The sequence below is a fragment of the Empidonax traillii genome, unplaced genomic scaffold, assembly GCF_003031625.1.
Source record: "Empidonax traillii isolate 1590-97213 ecotype Southwest subspecies unplaced genomic scaffold, ASM303162v1 scaffold105:size1093405, whole genome shotgun sequence".
Taxonomy (NCBI): domain Eukaryota; kingdom Metazoa; phylum Chordata; class Aves; order Passeriformes; family Tyrannidae; genus Empidonax; species Empidonax traillii.
The window spans coordinates 615,926-635,029 of NW_020955298.1; the positions used below are offsets into that span (position 1 = coordinate 615,926).

At 46.2% G+C, this 19,104-nt stretch overlaps 2 protein-coding genes across 3 annotated transcripts in view; both read left to right on the plus strand.

The window, feature by feature from the left end:
* Positions 1–78: 78 nt before the first annotated feature.
* Positions 79–10,370, plus strand: SCPEP1 (serine carboxypeptidase 1). The gene is made up of 13 exons (XM_027882386.1): positions 79–166; positions 1,137–1,282; positions 2,164–2,253; positions 3,176–3,331; positions 3,695–3,769; positions 3,959–4,031; positions 4,367–4,404; positions 4,588–4,716; positions 6,082–6,166; positions 6,707–6,820; positions 7,443–7,580; positions 8,022–8,185; positions 8,306–10,370. The coding sequence occupies exons 1-13, from the start codon at positions 97–99 to the stop codon at positions 8,369–8,371; spliced, it is 1,344 nt and encodes a 447-aa protein (XP_027738187.1). The 5' UTR covers positions 79–96; the 3' UTR covers positions 8,372–10,370.
* Positions 10,371–16,906: 6,536 nt separating this feature from the next.
* The window catches only part of RAB11FIP4 (RAB11 family interacting protein 4), a 110,137-nt gene continuing 107,939 nt past the window's right edge, over positions 16,907–19,104 (plus strand). Inside the window, exon 1 of one of the 2 annotated variants that reach the window (XM_027882392.1) lies at positions 16,907–17,151. In XM_027882392.1, the coding sequence (XP_027738193.1) occupies positions 17,008–17,151 (144 nt within the window). In that variant the 5' untranslated portion in view covers positions 16,907–17,007. The remainder of the gene's footprint in view (positions 17,152–19,104) is intronic. The other variant, XM_027882393.1, reaches the window with a different exon arrangement.

The window sequence follows — 19,104 nt, forward strand, 5'->3', positions numbered from 1 at the left end:
GGGCCGTGAGGAGGAGGAGGAGGCGGGGCGGGCGCGGGGGGCGGGGCCGAGGGCGGGGCGGGGCCGTGCGCGTGACCCGCCGGAGCTGAGGGAGCGATGGGGCCGCGCCGCGCCGGGAGCGCGCTGGGGGTGCTGCTGCTGGGTGTGCTGGCGGCGGGGACCGCAGGTACGGGACGGGACAGGACAGGATGAGATAAGATAGGAACGGAACGACACCCTCCGGGCACAGCGCGTCCCGCGGCCGCTGCCGCGCAGGCCCCGGGCTGAGCCCCCGGCGGTGCCGCCGCCCCGCCGGGAGTGGCGGCCGGGAGGGATGGGGAGAAGGGGGCAGCGGGAGCAGCAAAGCCCGGGGCACTGCGGCGTGGAAAAGCCTTGCCGCTGCTCCTCCGGCGCGCTGCTGCCTTTTGCCCTGGCCCGGGAGATAAGGGATGGAGTTTCAAAGGTCTGTGCTGGGGGAGTGCCTGTCCTAGGTGGGCAGTAGAGTGATTGCTTAAGGTGACCGGACTATACTGATTTCATTAACTTTAGGATTAGATCTTGGAGTCACTGAAAAAGTGGCTCTCTCTTTGGCCCGCACTGGCTGTCCTTGGGGACTGTCGAGTGATTTGGTCTCGCCCAGCACTCACATCAAAGTGTTGGAGATAGCCCAGCTGGTGGGAACACTGTGCTGATAACGCCAAGGTCTTATGGCCACTCACTTCAGAGTCGGACTCGATGGGCCCTCCCAACTTGGAATATTTATTCTGTGAGCCCTGGAGACCCTGAAGCGGGTGTGAGTTATTCCATGGTGTCCGGTGGGGCTGCCTGTTCAGCTCAGGCCTTGGAAAGACTTTAAGTGTTTCCTAATAGTACAAATTATACCAGTGATTGGGCTGTTGTTCCGGCGGCAGCTCCAATGCCAGGCTCTGATAAGGAAGCACTTAATTACAGACTTAGCTTCATTCATTGATGATAACTCAGCTGTGGGTGGGGGTATAAGTATAGGCAGGTTTCTTATAGTAAACTTTTTTCTTTAATGGAAGCACTTCTAATTACCACACCCAAGACTGAAATGGAATATTTTGGAACGAGTGTAGTGGAAAGCCCAAAGCTGACCTCTTATACCTGGCTGATCTCTATTTTTATTTCCCCCCAAGGTGTAGTTCTGAGGCAGTACCAAGAGCCCAAAGAGCTGTGGGGATATGTGCAGGTTCGGAGTAAGGCCCACATGTTCTGGTGGCTCTACTATGCAAATAACCCAACCAAAGACTTCACAGAACTACCTCTCGTCTTGTGGCTTCAGGTAAGGTTTGCTGAAAGACACCTACGTGATAATTCTTTCCACCTGCGGTTCAGTTTGATTGGTATCTTGCAGCCCTGCAGAAACAGGGTTGAAAATTGCCCGTTTCTAAATGACTCACCTTGTGAATAAAGTGTTCAGGTTGGGCAGAAGCAATGATGATGACATCCTGCAATTGAGGGTTGTCCCCAGCTGCTCACCTCACATCAAGTTCAGTTCCAGAAGTGGAGATTTTTCTTGTCTTTCACACAACAGCAGTGATTTTTGTGCATTGCAATGTCACAGCTCCTTTCCTGGAGAGCTTGCAGTCTAAACAATGTTCAGAGAGAGAGAGGAGATAAAATAATCAGAGATTTAAAATGGAAAGAAGTAAGAGAGACTCTGTTTAGAGATTGGTGCCATTCAATCCCAGTTTGATAAAGGCAGTGGTGTGTTCTCCAGTCACCTCCAGCAGTACATTTCAGAAGCTAATCTGAATAAAATCACTTAGAGGACTTTTTCTTTCTGGGTTATTTCATCAGGGTGAAATGCACATGCTGTACATGCTGGTTAAACTAATGACTTGCAAACCCCTGCAGATCACTAACTTTTGCATTCGTTATTCAGGGAACAGGGTTTCGAAACTGCCCACATAGCGTGCAGCTCATCAGATGATCTCCCAAGTGACTGCTTCTCTATTTAATTCTTGCTTTCAGAAATGGGATGTGTGCATGTAATGAAAGATGAGGAAGAGAGCCTGCTCTGCAAATTAACATGTAGTGCAAAAGCCATTTTTTAAAATTTGCAATCTGTCGTTCTACTTACTGGCTCGCTTTTCCTTCTCTCCTATCTATCGTGTGCCAGGCTGCCTTTTAACTTCTTTGTCATTTGGTTTTTCCCCACAGGGAGGTCCAGGATCTTCAGGATGTGGATTTGGGAACTTTGAAGAGATCGGTCCATTAGACAAAGAATTGAAACCAAGAAATACAACCTGGGTACAGTAGAGATTTAAGCTTCTAATTATTGATTGCAAGTGTTTGTTTGCTTGTGGAAGCAGATGACTGCTATGCAGGACCACACTGTTTTCATGTAAAGTTCAGTAGAACTATAATATTTCATCTTAAAATAGTGTGGTTAATAAATTGGCTTATAGGAGTAACCTTGTGTAGAGCTGAAGACTGCACCTGTTAATTTGATTTGCTGGAATACATCTGGGCTTCCACAAATATGTGAAATGCAGATATCTGGGAAGCAGAGAGCAGGGAGATTGTAGAAAGTCTTATTTCAGATCACAGCTTCATTGTGTGCAGTCACAGAGCCTTTTCTGGATGGATGGCAGTGTAAAATGGATGGCTTGTAATTACAGGTCCAGTGTGGCCTTCAAGGGAAAACAAATTACAGCTGCCTATGAAGGTGGAAGTTTAATTATTGAAATGTATTGGTGCTCTGAGCTACAAATAGTCTGTCGTACTTTGGAGTTCCCCATATTGTGTGGCTGACCTGCCCCTGGATCACTGGGGGTTTTTGGGTGCATTTCATGTTGCAGATTGGGCACTTTGAAAGGCCTTATGTTGTACTTCTGTGTACAGAAGTACAGAAGCTCTCTGTGCTGATCTGATTTTATTTTTACAGTTGTAACTACACAAGGATATCATTTACTACAGCGATCTCACAAAACCCCAGCAACCCAAAAGAGAAGACTTTCCTTTAGAAGAAAAACTTTTTCTTTATTTTACGTTCTGACAGAAAAGTGTCACCTGCACCGTTTCTCTCTTTTTGTCTCCCACCTAATTTTTCTGCAAGTTCTTTCAGCTCTGGAGATTTGCTGTCTCAGTTAATCATTTGTGCCATCAAAACTTAAGTTTTTTGCCGAGGCTGAGCTGAGGTTTCATCCAAACCTTCTTTCTGCTTGTACAGCTGCAGGCAACCAGTATCTTGTTTGTGGACAATCCTGTGGGCACTGGATTCAGTTATGTGGATGACTGTAGCTTGTTTGCCAAAAACCTTTCCATGGTAGTTTCTGATATGATGGTTTTCCTTGGAGAATTCTTCTCGTGTAGAACAGAATTCCAGGTAAGTGAATTGAATTCTCATTCAGCATTTCCTTTTTTCTTTGCTTTTAAATGGAGCTCAAAAAGACTTAGTGAACATATTTCCAGATGGGCAGTGTTTGCTGCTAGGTAGGGGTTGGTGGGACTCAGTGTAGGTGTAATCCCTGCCTCTTATTCCCCACAACTCAGAAGTTGTATCTTGAATTTGGGGTTGGTTAGATAAGCATTGGGGTGGGTTGTTGTCTGTTGAGTGAGCTGAGAAGCATAAGGAAAATAGTGGGTGTTTGGTGGGGAGAGGTGAACAGCCTGGCTTCTGTGGGGTGTGGTTGGAGGTATCTTCTGCCCTCTGCCCAGCGAGTTCCTTGTGTGGCTTTTCTCTCCCCAGACCATCCCATTCTACATATTTTCGGAATCTTACGGAGGTAAAATGGCTGCTGGCATTGCCTTAGAGCTGCACAACGTAAGTAGTTGGAGGATGTAGTTTGCTTTTCACTTGAAAATGTGATGTTCTACGTCTTGGTATTTTCTGGAATACCCTGTTGCCTAATTCATAATGGTACTGAATCTTTTTCACTTAAAGAAAACTGATTCTGGAGTCAAGAATATCTAACTAAAAGTTGTGGTTTTGTTTTTCCTGTTATTTACCCAGGCTGTTCAAAAAGGGACCATAAAGTGCAATTTTATGGGGACTGCTCTTGGAGACTCATGGATTTCTCCCTTGGGTATGTTGGAAATCCTCAGACTGTGGGTGATTTGTTGGTGTTTTGTTTTGTTGGTTCCTTTAATCATTCCATGAGCACCTAAAGTCAAAAATGCCATCCCTGCCTTAAGTAAATTTCACTGATTAATGCTTTAGGGGGTTAATGATGTTGCAGGATTTGTAAAGAACCTGCTCTGTGGAAATAACCTTAGGGCTAAACTGAGCTGACAGTACTTTTTTACTGATCAGTTCATCTCCATACATTTTTGTCACGGTCAGAGTTGCCACAATAAAAGGAAAATAAATTAAATCGTACATCACAAAGTTCCATGTTTGAAATCTGTTCTGTTTCTCTAGACTCTGTGCTGTCTTGGGGGCCCTACCTTTACAGCACTGTAAGTACCTTCCTAAACTCTTGGTCCTCACCTGATCACCTGAGCTGCCACACAGTATAAATGAATGTTGAATTTTAAGGTTAGCTCTTACCCAGAACAAAACCTCGAAAGCGTGGAGGCTGTTAGCAATAAAGGAATGTGAAATCACAATTAAAGGTGTCCACCTTTGTGTTTGCTTTCCAGTCTCTCCTCGATGATAAAGGTCTAGCAGAGGTGACTGCTGTTGCCAAAGAAATAATGGATGCAATAAATAAAAATCAGTATGGGCTGGCCACTGAGCTCTGGGGCAAGGCTGAAGGTGTCATTGAAGAGGTGAGATCTTTGACTGACATGAGTAAGTAACTGGTGCCTGGGGAGGCACATGATTTCAGGTTATCCTTTTTATGAGAACTGGGTTGGCAGGAATTCTCCTGCCCAGTCATTTTTGCCAGTATTTATTTTATCCCAGTGCTGATGTAAAGGAGCTGTTTGTTTGCTGTGCACCACTGTGTGATTAAGAGAGGCAGTGGGTAGGGCAGCTCTCGTGGGTTTGTATTGCATCAAGGTTTCAACCTGCCAATCACTTAAATAGATGCTCAATATTTACCATGCAAGCAGTGCTGCTGATTTCCAGAGAATCCAGTTTCAAATTAAACGAGCTATATCTCCTTGAAAACTTGGGATATTGAAAACTACATCCAGCAAGACACAAATTTCAAGTTAAGCACAGATCTCTATTTGAAGAACTACAATAGGTGTACAGGATGGAAAGGAACTTCAAGTTATGTCCTGTTACTGTGAGTCACATCTTGTTACTTGGCAAGTTCCAGCTTAAAAGATTGGTGAAGTTTTGCTCTTGTCTTTCCTGTTGAAAGGTTTCTCCAAAATCTCAGTCTTTGTAACATCTTGTGCTTTAGTATAGGTAAGACTCTGGCTGCCTCAAACAGAAAGGCTAATCTGGAGCCAGTTCCTTTTCTTGCTCTTTTTTGGGGTTGGTTTTTTTTTTTGTTGTTGTTGTTTCATAACTGAGAGTGCCTCGCAAATAGTTGGTTTCACTTCTTGCTGTTTGAAAGGAACTTGTGGTTCCTGTTTTACCTTTCTCTTCAAGTCTTGTCCCCTCCTCCCAGCTGTGATGGTGCTGGCAGGTGAAGGCTCTGCAGTTCTTCTGGGGTTGTTCCTGTGAGCTGATTTCTGGCCTTATGCATCAAAACTATAAAAATTCATTCTACGATCCTTGGACACATCCAGACGCCAGCAGTTCCAAAAGATGGCTGGCTCATACCTATCACCACTTCTTGAGGAAGCATTTTAGATTTTGGAGGGTTGTAGGTTGGAAGGATGTTGAGGCAGCACCAGGCCAGGCTAGATGTGGCAGCAGAGGCCACCTGAAAGCATCACCTGGCACTGCAGCTCTCTGGAATGAGTAATGAGAATCTACAGTCATTTGTGGGGTGTAAGGCTTCCTGTAGCTTCCCATCTGTTTTGGAGGAGTAAATAGTATCTCTGGCACAACCCATGAGTGAGCAATACAGGCTTGAGGATTCTCTTCCTCACTTCTCGGAGCAAATGTAGAACCAAGGGTCCTTTATTTAGGATTCACTTACCTCTCTTTTTTTTTTTTTTTTCCCCAGAATAATCTGCTCTTCATATCTGAGAAATTGTTTTCTTAGTGTTACTGAAATTATGTTGTGTTTTCAGAACACAGACAATGTGAACTTCTATAACATCATGACTAAGGAGGTTCCAGAAGTGAAATCAGATGAACAAGAAAATCTCCATCTCAGTAAGTCGTATTTAAATGCTTAAGCTTCTGAGGCCCTATGTTTGCATTCATACCTTCAGCTCTGGTAGTGGAAAGAGCCTCAGTTTAGCACATCCTTAAAGTGGATGTTGATATTCTCCCGAGCAGAACTTGTTTGCTCATGCATAAATAGAGACAGATAGGAATGTGGAGCAGCCCTATGGATTACACCTCCACCTATACATCCTGCACAAATTACAGCAAGGAAGCACTCAGGATAATTGCAACATATTTTTATGACCTTTAAGTTGCTTCCTCTTGTTGTCTTTCATTTCTGTCTTCAAGCTAGGACACAGAAATGTCTCATCAGTACCAACAGTCTGATTAGACTCTTTTGCTCCATGATGTTTGAGCATCAGTGTGAAATCAGTGGTTTCTAGTAAAAGGAAACAAATCTCTCTCTGTGGTGTTGCGTTTTCATTAGAGCGGGGTTTGTTGGCCAGGACTGTGACACTGGAAATTACCTGTGCAGGATGAGTGCCTTTGATGTGCCACTGATCAAAGGGTTCTCTCTTTCTCCAGTGCGACTTTACCAGCGCCATGTCAGAAAAATGCACCAGGACAGCCTGGATGAACTGATGAATGGCCCCATCAGAAAGAAGCTGAAGATTATTCCTGACTGTGTGAAATGGGGAGGTACATTCCTGTGCACCTAACGAGTCCATTGCTGCTGTTCTCAATATTGCAGCCTGCAGGAAGATGCTCTAGCAATTGGTCCCATTCCATTGTCATTATCCTTGGGGGCTAAGAAGGGGAATTAATCTCAAAAATGAAGATGTCAGGGCAGATGTGGTTCTGGTTCCAATTCTGCTGCTTGTATCTGTCTTTAGCCAAGTAACTAAAAATACAAGGGGAGGGAGGCAGAAGATCCTCTGTATCTCAGCAGTTGTTTGTTTTTCATACAATCTTGCTGAATTTGCCATCAGTTTTTCTCTGCCAGAAGTCTGGTATCATGTAATGATGCACTGCGTGGAGGACAGGGTGTAAAACAGAAAGGAAGGTTTAAAAGACTGATGGATGCCGGCACCTTTGTGTGTAAATAGGAGCCAAGAGCTCCAGTGCTGTCTGTGAGCTCCAGGGAGAGCCTGGCTGCCTTCTGGTCCCCTTTGGTTCCTCAGACTGATAAATCACTGGCTGCCACTTTGGGCTAGGACTGGTTTTTATGCTGCTGTGAATTGCCTTTCAGAACCTTTAGACCATGCTTGGGGATGACATCCTTTGAGGATCAGTTAAAATTTGTCTTTCTGGCTCCAACCAGGTCAGTCCAGACAGGTCTTTGAGAACATGGCTGAGGACTTCATGAAACCTGTCATTGATGTTGTTGATCAGCTTTTGGCAGCCAACGTGAATGTTACAGTCTATAATGGGCAGCTGGATCTCATTGTTGACACCATGGGTAAGGAACTTCTTGGCTGGGGTTGGGAACAGAACACCTGATGAATAGAATGTGAAGTTGCCAGGATATTGGTACCTGGATTTCTCCAGTCTCCTATGCAAATCTTCTAACTGCCAACACTTAAATACTACAGTCATTTGAATTTCTGGGGCAGCAGAGCCTCCAAGAGGCACATTTTCAATTTGTGCAATCATAAGTCCATTCCATATACACCTTCAGTGTTTACTTTCCCCTTCTCCCTCCACTGATTTGTTTCAGCCTGTCCTGAGCCAGCCTTGATTATTTTCCTAAGCATAGCAAAATTGTTTTTGGAACCTGAGCACACAGACTTTCTGCTCACTCTGCTGTATTGGTGGCTCGTACAGTGGGCATCCAGCTGAAGTGGACTCCCAAGCTGTTGTGTCAGTATCTGTAATCAATCATATCCCTAATCTCCTCCAGGCCAGGAGGCGTGGATCCGGAAACTGAAATGGCCCTGTTTGGACCAGTTCAGCCAGAAAAGGTGGAAGGCACTGTACGTGTCTCCAGAATCCACCCAGACAGCTGCTTTCCACAAGGCTTACGAGAACTTCGCTTTCTTCTGGATTCTCAAGGCCGGGCACATGGTAAATAATGACCTCCTTGGGGTGGGGGGCACCATTATCAGCAAGGAAACTGCAAAAGGTTTGTGCCTGCTGTCTGCTCCCTTAGAGCAGCTGCTTATCGTGTGCTTATCTCTGTGCCAGGTACCGTCTGACCAAGGGGAGATGGCACTGAAAATGCTCAGGATGGTGACCCAGCAGCAGCTCTAGGGAAGGGGAGCCCAGCTGGCCTGGCCTCCTGCCCAGCCCCAGGGCTCCTGAGGAGTGAGTCCAGAATCCGGAGCCCAAGAAGGAGCAATGGCTGTTTGGACACACCAACCTCTCTGATCTCCTGATAAAAGTGCACAAGCACTCATGGAAAGGCATTTTTTTCCTTGAATGAGTTGTTGCTTTTGAATTTTTAAGTTGTGATTTGCTGCCTTAATACTGTTCATAAATGACTCTCTGAGAGGGAAGTCCACTGTCTTAAAGAACTAACTTGGATCCTTTGACCTGGAAGGATTTTGTGCTCTTGCCCTTTCCTGAATGCTCCCTTCTCTGTGCACACACCAAGACTAAAACTGATTTGACCCCTGATAGATTTGCTTTGTGTTCCTCTCTGAGAGCTGATCTGCTTCATGAGGCCGTGGAATGTTCCTTCCTTTGTCCTCAGGGCTCTGCTTGAGTCACCTGGCTGGATTACAAGCTGAAGATATGGAGACACCAGGACAGAGGACCTGCCTTAGAGGAATCACAGTCCATCTCGTCTTGCTGGGGGGGCCTGAGTTAGGATCCAGGATTCTTCAGGCTTCCTGTCTAATGGAGAGAGAAAAACACCCCCCCAGAGGAGGATTTACCTCTTTCATGTGGCCATTTGTTTCTTGTTTTTGTTCTTTTTAATAACTGTTACTCAAACTTTGCCTTTAGCCTCAACACCTAAAGCATATCCAGCAGGAATTCCTGCTTTCTTGTGTGCTGAAGCAGGAGTCCTGTTAATACCCTCTTCTTGTACAGAAAACAGTCCTAATGGACAGAAGCCACTTAAACCTTCTGGGTTTAGCCTGGAGAGTGGAAAGGAGCATTATATGAACAATAATAGCATAGTTCTGAGAGATAATAGCAGTGTTTAAAAGAAGGGTATACAATATAGAGATCTATATTTTTTAAAGATTTTTTTTAAGTCTTGCAGAGACCTATTATTTTGAAACAACATTTTTTTTTTATATACTGGTTAAGAAGAGACTTGGTCAGACATCATTTGATTTCTGCTACAGAGCACAAAGCTGCTGCTGTTTATTGGTGTCTGATAGGAGGCACAACAGCTCATTCCAGCTGTCAGAATCCTAAATAAATAGCAACCCTTCAATTACTTCAGCAACTGAAACTGTCCTGAAATGCCTGATAGCATTGGCTCAGCAAGGACTGAGGCATAATGCTGTGTAAACACATACAGTCACCCAGCAGCTGCAGTACTGGCACCTAATAATTGCTTTCCTTTTTTGTGTTCTCTCCTTGAACTATATTCTAGAGAACTTTAGCAATGCAAATCCAGATTTATTTTTCTAAACAGTTGTTGGAATAAATAGGTCTAATTGGTCTCTCTTCAGCATCACATTGATGTCACTGCTTGAGAATCACATCTTTTTAGTTTTGGCTTTTAGATGAGCAAGAGGAGGGTGCTGGAAGTGTGTAAGTGTGCATATCTGCATTCTTGGAATATTTTTAAGTAACTTGCCAAGCAAATCAGCGTGTTTGAGCCTGGGCAGTGTGCTGGTTTGGGCTGGGATAGAGTTTGTTTTCTTCATAGTAGATAGTCTGGGCTGTGTTTGGATTTGTGCTGGGAACAGTGATGATAACATAGGGATGTTTTAGCTGTCACTGAGCAGGGTCGTCACAGCATCAAGGCCTCTTCTGCTCCTCACTCAGCATGAAGGCTGAAGGGCACAGGAGCTGGGAGGAGACACAGCCAGGACAGCTGATCCCAACTGACCCAGGGGATATCCCAGACCATGTGGTGCCAGGCTCAGCAGGGGACATTTGAAATGATGGTGTTTCTTCCCAGGTAACTGCTACATGTGATGGAGCCCTGCTTTCCTGGGATGGCTGAACACCTGGGAATGTGTTCCCATGCCTGCCCATGGGAATGAATGAATTCCTGAATGAATTCCTTGTTTTGATTCATTTGTGTGTGCAGCATTTACTTTCCTATTAAACTGCCTTTATCTCAACACATAAGTTTTCTCATTGTTACCCTTCAGATTCTCTCGGGACTATCTCTGTGCTGCTTGTTTGCTGGCTGGGGTTAAACCATGGCAGCAGTTTGAATTGGCTTGTGGTCCTCAGTCCTGTTATATACAGTATTTTGCAGTATGCCTAAACAAGTAATACTATAGGGCTTGCTAGGAGAAAAGAATTGAGAAGATGGTCTCTCCAGAAAGCACCACTTAGTGCTGTTCTTACACTTCTTCATCAAGTGGGACATTGATTCACATTGCCTGGAGCTTGTGCTCAGGCGTAGGCCTGAGACATCTGTTTCTTGTCCTGCTTTGTTTCAGCTTCTGCAGGTTTTCAGTTGGCAGAGAGATGGCTTATGAGGAAAAAACGATGGTTTCAACAAGACTGGTGTTAGGGATTTGTTGATTTTAGGGGCTATGCCAGATCTAAACTTGTTAGAATAAAAATACTTGCCCACGGAGACAGGCCTTTAAATAGTGTCCATTCAAATGCAAACAGCAAAAAAGCAGATATCCTTTAATATCAAGGAGGGTTTCTTTTATCTCACCAGAGGCTTTGTCACTGGTGTGTCACAGCTCCAGATCATCACAAAGGTAGTTCACCTGTCCAGCAGATGCTGTAAGAAATCAGTTGCTTTGAAAGGAGTTCAAGTCCTGCTGTGTGTGTCTGATTAGCAGTGACATACTTTGTCCATTTGGATTTCATGCAGTGTGTCATTTCCAGATAAGGGCAGTCACTTGGCAAATCCATTACAGTGAGTCATTCTAAATATTAATAAGACTTTTTACAGATGCTGGGTCAGTCAGGAGAAAACAGCCCAGCATTTTTATTTCATCCCCTGCAGCTGCAGGCTTTGATTGCACAGGTAGCCTGACAGCCACTGACTTATTTTGCTCAGTTTTGCTTTTACTATCAGTTGAAGGTAATTTTCATAGAAACAAATCTGTGTTAAAAATCAATAATTCACCACTGCTGCTTCAGCAAAAGCAGTTTTGGCTTTCTATAACAATCTACCTTTTCTAAGCCAGAAAAAGAAATCTAGAAGTTTCTTTCAAAGCCACAACAGAAGCAGAATGTCTGTGTACAGAGGCAAGATGGAAATCTCAGAGCACCTCTTCACTGTCATGTTGTGTCTCCCATCCTGTAAACATTCTGATGTATGGCAGGACAGTCTGTGTGTGTCAGTTCTGAACTCTCACATATGTTAATGGTTTTTCCAGGAGGGACTCAGGAAAGGAATAATTTATCAGGCCCACAGCAATGAAGGAACAGTGAGAATTTGAATGGAGCAGAGTTCACCCTCACAGGCTTTCTCAGAACCTGGTTGTGGCATTTGCTATATAATAGGTTTGGTAGTTGAAGAGCAATTTTAGCTCTTATGGAGGAACAAATGTCATTTGGTCACTGCTTGGGGGGAATTTTTTTCCTTTGTGATTGGTGGTTGAGGTAGGAGGGAACTATGTTGGATATACCTGCAGAACTAGAGGTGTGTTAGTCTGAATGGCCTAATGCAGTGGGTTTATAGGTAGATACTGTTCTGACTAGGGGCTGTGTCAGTTTTAAAATGCTGTGAATCATCCAAGCCTAAGAGACAGCTGGAATAATTCCATCTGCAAGCTGCAGTCACTAGATTTGATAACGCCTACTACAATCATTTTCAAAGGCAATTATAAAGGCTGCCAGGACCAGCCAGGTTAAGGTGCTTTTCTAATTGCTCCTCTGTTCCTAAACTGTCCTTTTCAGAGCTGTTTCTCTACAAGCTGGTTGCAGTGTGTTCTTGGAACAGCCTGTTGCTCAGCACCATTAGCCCCATAGCCAACTCAGTCCGTGGATGGTCACAATGATAATGATGCTGCACCGACATCCTCCTGTATAAATATTTTTTGTTCTTTATCTTCCACTACTCAGCCAGTTGGGGCTCATCTCACACAGTCTGTTTGGAGACGCACCAAGTGATCACTGTTTGGCATTAGCATCGGTGTGGTATATCGTGTTCTAATTTTATTATTCTGTCCCATTTCTTCTTGCTAAATACAGCAGTATCTGGGAATTACATTCCTGTAGTCTGCTGTAGTAAAACTGCAGATGGATTGTGTTTATTCAGATGGTGTGTAGTCCGTCTTGGGTAGGACAAAATAAATGAAATTGTAGAAACTTTATTTGAAGCAGTAAGAGAGAACTTTGAACAGTTCATATGCTGTGTTATGGGTGAGTTAGGCTAAAGAAAGTACACTGGCTGGTGCATCACCTAGTCTGATACAGCTAGGTGATTTTCTAGATTAATCATTTATTTTTAAATAAATGGAGGGAAGGAAAGGAGGCAAAAATGGTCTCTAAGAATTTGTGGCTTAGGTCTGTTAAGGTTTGCTTAGATCCAGACAGGAATGTCACTTGACAGTTCTCTTGGGGGTAGAAGTTGAAAACTGCTACACTGGGTTTGGAGTTTAAAACATTTCATTGCTTTCAAGAGGTAGCCAGATGCCATTGCATGTTATAATCTCAGGGCAATGTAATTCTGCCCAACTGCTTAGAGCTTGTCTAGAGAAAAGTGGACAGGTGCTGTCCCTTCCCCAAGGCAGCAGGGAGGCTTCTTGGATGTGCCAAAGAGAGGTTTGGCCCCAGGGCATTTGGGAGGACTGTGGGAATTGCTGGAAGAGGGACAAAGCAGGCTTTATCCCATACTATTCCATCACTTCTGGTTAGTGTATTGTTTTTCTTGCTTCACCTCCCCAGCCGTGGATTCCCTGGGCTGGGATGGACGTGCAGTGGGATGAGCGGCCACTCGGTGGAGTAAGGAGACCTTCAAATGCCATGGGAACACGCGGGCCTTGCCATCTGAGCTCCTGGCGCCGTCCCTGGAAACACCAGGGCAGCACTTGGAAACTCGTTCAATCAAGAATCTTCTGTGCCGTACCTAATTAAGCTAGTCTGAGAAAACTCCATTACCTCTTAAGTAATATTTTTAAGTTCTCAGGGGCAAGAGTGTTAATAAGCTAATTCTTGCTGCCTGTTGCCTGTTGTTTGTGATGCTTAAAGAGAATACCCAGCTGATAAAGCACATCTGTTATGTTGTTAATCAGTCAATGGGAAACAGGATTTGATTCAAAATACAGTAAGACTATTAGGAGCCAGATATTCAACGAGGGCTATATTGTGTGTACTATAAAGAGAAACTGTTCTGTGAAGCTGTTCTGAGAGGCTGGGTCTCAAAATGCTGTTGTGATATTCTGGATCACAACCAGAATTGTAGATAAGGTCATCAGCCCTGGGGAATGCACTCTTTAGACGTTGTTTCTGACACCAGATTACAATTTTCTATGTAAGTGGAAGTGACATTGATGGAAAAGCAGCTGATTGTAAAGAAATCCTGCAAATGACAGCCATGGCCTGTGGTATTCAATGAAATATTTCCTGTTGAACTATTTATTCTTAATGGGCAAATATGAAATCACCTCCACTCATCCTATTTCAAGTTCAGGGAACTAGATTGGCAGGATGTAAAATATTTATTTCACATAGTGCATGAGTCAAATGGAGAAGCTGCCAAACATCTCTGATTAAACATTTTGATGCACCAGCAGGGAAAAACAACCCACTGGCACCAGCAGACGTGTCCTACCTAGGCCTGGAGAAGCAGAGAGCAGCAAGGAGTAATGCCAGCTCCATCCCCTGGCAATAAAAACTGACCTCCTTGATCCAGCCTTCCAAAAACTCTACCTTGGCAGTGCAGTTGCCCAGCAATGGGTGGCACACGTTTGTCTCCCTGTCCTGACTTCAGCACCCCTGCTTTTGGATCCCAGATATTTACTGACAACACATCCCATCCCAATTCTCCTGTGTTCATTGCTGTCAAATCATCTCCCAGCTGTCACATATTGGCTCAAAATCTTCAGCTGCCCATAGTGACAGCTTCTACAGCCTCTTCAGCTCTCTTATCAGCTTGGTTCCAGTGCTTGCTGGCACTCAGCCTGTCTGTGGCAGTTCTCAGACTTCAGTGCTAACTCCCCAAACTGTAGTGTCTCAACCTGGAGCTTTTGTTGTTCCCCCACAGATTTTAAGACTGACAGTTTGGGTCTAAATCTGTGTTGCTCCCTGCTTGCATATCTAGACTAAGTTCCTTCTCGAGGAAGAGAGAGAATCAGTGGAAATTACCTGGATTTCATGAAACTGAGCGCAACCCTTCCAAAGTGTGGGAGTTCCTCCCATGGCCAAGGCAAACAGGAATAAGTATTCCTTTTTTTTTTCCACCACAGTACTTAGTGTAACTCCACTTCCCAGTCTGGAACTGCACAGCTGCCCACCTGCACACAGAGCAGTGAGTCAGAGGGTGCAAGGACTCACTCTGACACATCTCAGCAAACAAAGTGGGACGGTGACACAGATGTGCTCTGAGGCTTTGAAGAGGCTGAACTCCACTTCAGAGCAGTCAGACTGACAGTAACTGATTCCACAACTCCAAGGGGCACCAGCTCACAGATTTTTGAATAGGTGCCCCCAAGGGGTGTGCTGAGCTCAGTCCCCATGTAACCTGAAGATGAGTTCAAGGGTTCCTTTTTTCCGAGATAAAAGCCAAACATCCCCACGTCTTAAGAATCCTGCTCCAACTAGACAACTTCAGAGAAGTTTGCTGATCAAATATTTTGCTTCCCTTTTCTCTTTCAGATGTCCTCACATCTCTTCATAAATTCTTTGCTTCCCAAGGCTCCTATCTGATCTCTGCACTTTGATTTATTTTTTTTTTTCCCAGTCTGGAAAGACCCTTTAGTACATCAGTGAGGGAAAGGAGAACTCCTCAGTATTTTTTGTAAAACTAAAGGAAGGTAAATGTGGCAGAGGCTCTGGAACCAGCTCTCTATGTCTGTGCCAAAGGGTGAATACATGGGGGGCTGTATTGCTACTGCAGTGTGTGCTGTCACTGTGTTGTGATTGACAGCTGCTTTACAGTCAAGCCAACCTCATCCCTAACCCTGAATTTACACATAAGAGGAATGAGAGACTCGTGTTCAAAGAAATACAACTTGCTGAGAACACTCCAATTGGTTCCCAGAAAAGAGATTAATTTGACCAGCTTGCTCTAATCATGGGATTTTCAGGGTTGCTAAGGGCCATATGGACCTCTCTTACTGAAGGAAGCAAATGAATAGATACTGTCTGGATTCAAAACCTGCTGCACTTACATGGTCATTTTAGTTGGACAGCTCCATCAGTCAGCTCCAGAACGTCACTCAGTGATGGATGGTCACCTGTGCTCAGCAACCACAGTGGGAAAGAAGTGCTGGCAGAGGCAATAAGTACCTGAGCCTCACTGAGCCAGTGCTCCTTCCTCCCCTGAGGTTGACCCATTATTCTTGGTCTGAGGCACAATACAGAAACCAGAACCATCCCTGGTCTCGCCTCTGGCAGCTCACAGCATGGGCTTAAAAAACACAATCACAATTCTCCAAAAATCCACAAGAGAGAAAAGGGACAGAGCAGAGAGATCAAATTAAAACACAGCCATGGAGCACAGCAGTTGCAGGAGGCTTTAATGAGGACTCCTGCAAAGGCAGGGACATCCCTTTGTTAGCAGCTCTGTCTCATTAAAGTGTGGGTGGACAGTGGCTGTTCCCAGCCATGCCCAGCCACGAGGAGTTCCTTTGCCTGGCTCTGCCTTCTCGCTTGAGCGCAGCGGAGCGTGGGAACCCCTGCTTATCCTGCTTTTCCTTAATTGCCCCTTAACTCTCTACATTCAGCTTTCCTCCCCCTGGCCTGGGCCTGTTCAGAACAGGATCAATGGCTTTTCCTCAGAAAAAATATTGTAGTGGGACCGGTGTTTTATTTGGGTTGTCAGACTGACATATGGAGCAGTGAAGGGGCTGCAAATGGGTCTGTCATAGAATCAGAGAATGTAAAGGGGTTAAATATCATCTAGTCCCAACACCTGCTGTCATGGGCACCTCCTGCTAGCCTAGGTTGGCCAAGGCCTTATCCAGCCTGGCTTCCAACACTGCCAGGGTTGGAGCATCCACGACCCTGTGCAACCTGTGCCAGTGTCTCACCACTCTCACAGTAAAGAATTTCTTCCAAATAGCTAATCTAAATTTCCCTTCTTTCAATTTATACCCATTCCCCCTTAGTCCTATCACTATAATTCCCGGTGCACAGTCTCCAGCTTCCTTTGATCCTGGCAGGGCTGTGTGGTCCGCACGGAACCTTCTCTCCTCCAGGCTGAACAGCCCCAACTTTCTCGGCGTGGGGAAGAGAAGGAGGGGCGAAGCCAGCCGGCGGTCTGTCCCCACCCTGCCCCCTCTCTGTCCCTCCCTGCCATTCCCTGGATTTCCCTTCCCTTTTCCCGCCGGCTCCTCTCCGCCCCCTGGCGGCGCGCGCCGACCGCGGGCCCCCCTCCCTCCCTCCCTCCCTCGCTCTCCATCCTCCGGCTCTGCCCTATTGTTCTCCCGTCCCTCGCTCCCTCCCTCCCTCCGCCGGCTCTCGCGTCCTCCCTCCGCTCTCCTCCATCCCTCCCTCCATCCCTTCCTCCTCCTCCTGCTCGCCGTCCCTCCCGCCCCGCTCCCCGCCGCTGATGTCACGCACCCGCTGAAGGCGCGGGCGATCATGGCTGCTGCGGCCGCGGCCGCGCCGCCCGCCCGCCGCTGATGCCCGCGATGGAGCCGGCCAGCCTGCTGCGGTTCCTGCGGAAGCTCAAGGAGGTTTTCGACGTGTGCGACGAGGATGCGGACGGCTTCATCCGCGTGGAGCACTTCGTCGCCCTGGGGCTGCAGTTCGGCCAAGGGGATGAGGTGAGTGGGGCGTCCCCCCGTGTCCCCCCCGATCCCCCCGCAACTTTCACCTGCTGTGCAGGGCCGGACCCCGCCCGGACCGCCCCGTCACCCACCTGCCCGCACCGCCCCTCTCACGGCAGCCCAGACCCGCTCCCTTCTGGGACCCGTCCCTCGGGGGGGTCCCACAGCCCTCCCCATGGCAGCCTGGACCCCCTTTCCCCCCGGCCGCCCTCCGCCTTTCCCGAGGAGTCCTCCCTAAAGGCATCCCGGCTCCCTCCATCCCTCGGGGGGATCCAGACCCCCGGGCTGACCCTGTCGTGGTCCCCTGGGGTGGAGGGACGTGTCCCGGTGCCAGCAGTGCTGGGGGGTCGCGGTGCCTTTCTAGAGGGGTGTTTATTGTGGTTTTTCTCCGTCCTGGCTGAGCCGAGCCCGCACCGGTCTGGGTTGGGGTACTGGGAGCTCTGTTGGGGTACTGGGAGCAGAGCCAGGTCTGGACAGGCAGGGAAGCACCTGTGTGGGCACCCCAAAAGCTGCAGGTGATGGGTTGGAAGCGAGGGCTCCCTCCATCCATCCATCCATCCATCCGTCCATCCATCCATCCCTCGCTCCAGCCCTCCAGTGACACAGCGTAAATCTGGAGTCGCGCCACTGGTCTCGGAGCGGTTGCGTCAGTGGGACCACTGTACATCGTGACATCAGTGTAAAATGGGAGTGGGATTCGGGCCAGAGGCAATGAGGGCAGCGACGTGCGCTTGGTTTGAAACAGTTCCCGTCAGTGGTTCCATCAAGGGCTGCAGATCCAGCGAAATTAACCAGCAAGAAACGCTTTCCCATGGAGAACTCCCGGGATATTGCACTTAACTCTTCAATATGGCCCAGCAATTTTGGGTACCAGGGAGGAGGAGTGGAGTTGGGACTGGGATAGGGTTCAGAAAACCAGTATCAAACAACCTTTTAAACTGCAATAAAATTAATGTGAGGAGCCCACGAAACGGTGGTTTATAAAGGGATGCCAAAGAGGCAGCAAAACCAGAGTAATTGTTGGAGCAAATTACTTATTTCTGGCTTACCACTCTTAGTGAAACACAGCTTGTGAATTAAATCAGGAAACCAGGAGACAGAAGGCTTATTACTTACAGATAGTCACAGGTCTGTTAAACATTTTCTTAATGAGAAGATGGAGTTTATTGTTTTAACCAGCAAACTAAGGAGAAATGAGCAACAGTAATGAGTTCTTTGATTTCTGGTTTTATTTGTCTCTTGGTAAGTGGTGTAATTTTATATAAACTAATAGAAATATTTTTAAATCCTTTCTGCTACCAGATACACTGCATCCAAATTGCTTTTTGCACTGCTGTGTTTATCTGGAGGGAGACCAGTGGATTTTTCATGCAGCACCGAGGAAGACTGATGAAATTCCACTGGCTGTTTTGCAGCAGGATGACACTGATGATCATAACAATCCTTTTTTGGTCTCCGAAATCTTTAAGGTTGTGAGAGGGGAGCGGGTTCTGTAAGATGCAAAGGAGGATTCAGGTGGTGATCTCATAAGCTTTGAGTGAATTGGAGTATGTTAGTTGGAAAACATTTAAATGGAGAGAAAGAGGAAACTGAAATGTCAGTACAGACAGCACTAGAGAAGTACCAGTTGTCAGTGGTTGTGTGTAGGATTCAGGACAGGCTGGCTTGCTGGGCAGGCATGGGAGAGATTGCCAGGGATGAGAAGCGCATCCCTTGTATTTTGTTCAGTTGTAACTGGCAGTGTTTGATAAGATATTTGCAAATCTGGGACAGAGAACTCTTATCTCTACATCTTATCTTTTTATCTGTCAGGGTTACAATATAACTTGTTCTGGTTTACTTCCCTGTGTCTGGTGTAGTCAGAGGTGGGAGCACGTGGCAGTTGAGTAAATGGGATTTGTAAATCACCAAAAGAGGTTTGCTAGAGGAATACAGAATCAGTTTTGCAAG

Excerpts from the sequence above, each read along its gene's own strand:
- SCPEP1 (XM_027882386.1), top strand. The coding sequence starts at position 97 with ATGGGGCCGCGCCGCGCCGGGAGCGCGCTGGGGGTGCTGCTGCTGGGT. Across the intron at positions 167-1,136 it reads GCTGGCGGCGGGGACCGCAG|GTGTAGTTCTGAGGCAGTAC; the intron begins GTACGGGACGGG and ends TTTCCCCCCAAG. Across the intron at positions 1,283-2,163 it reads CTCTCGTCTTGTGGCTTCAG|GGAGGTCCAGGATCTTCAGG; the intron begins GTAAGGTTTGCT and ends TTTTCCCCACAG.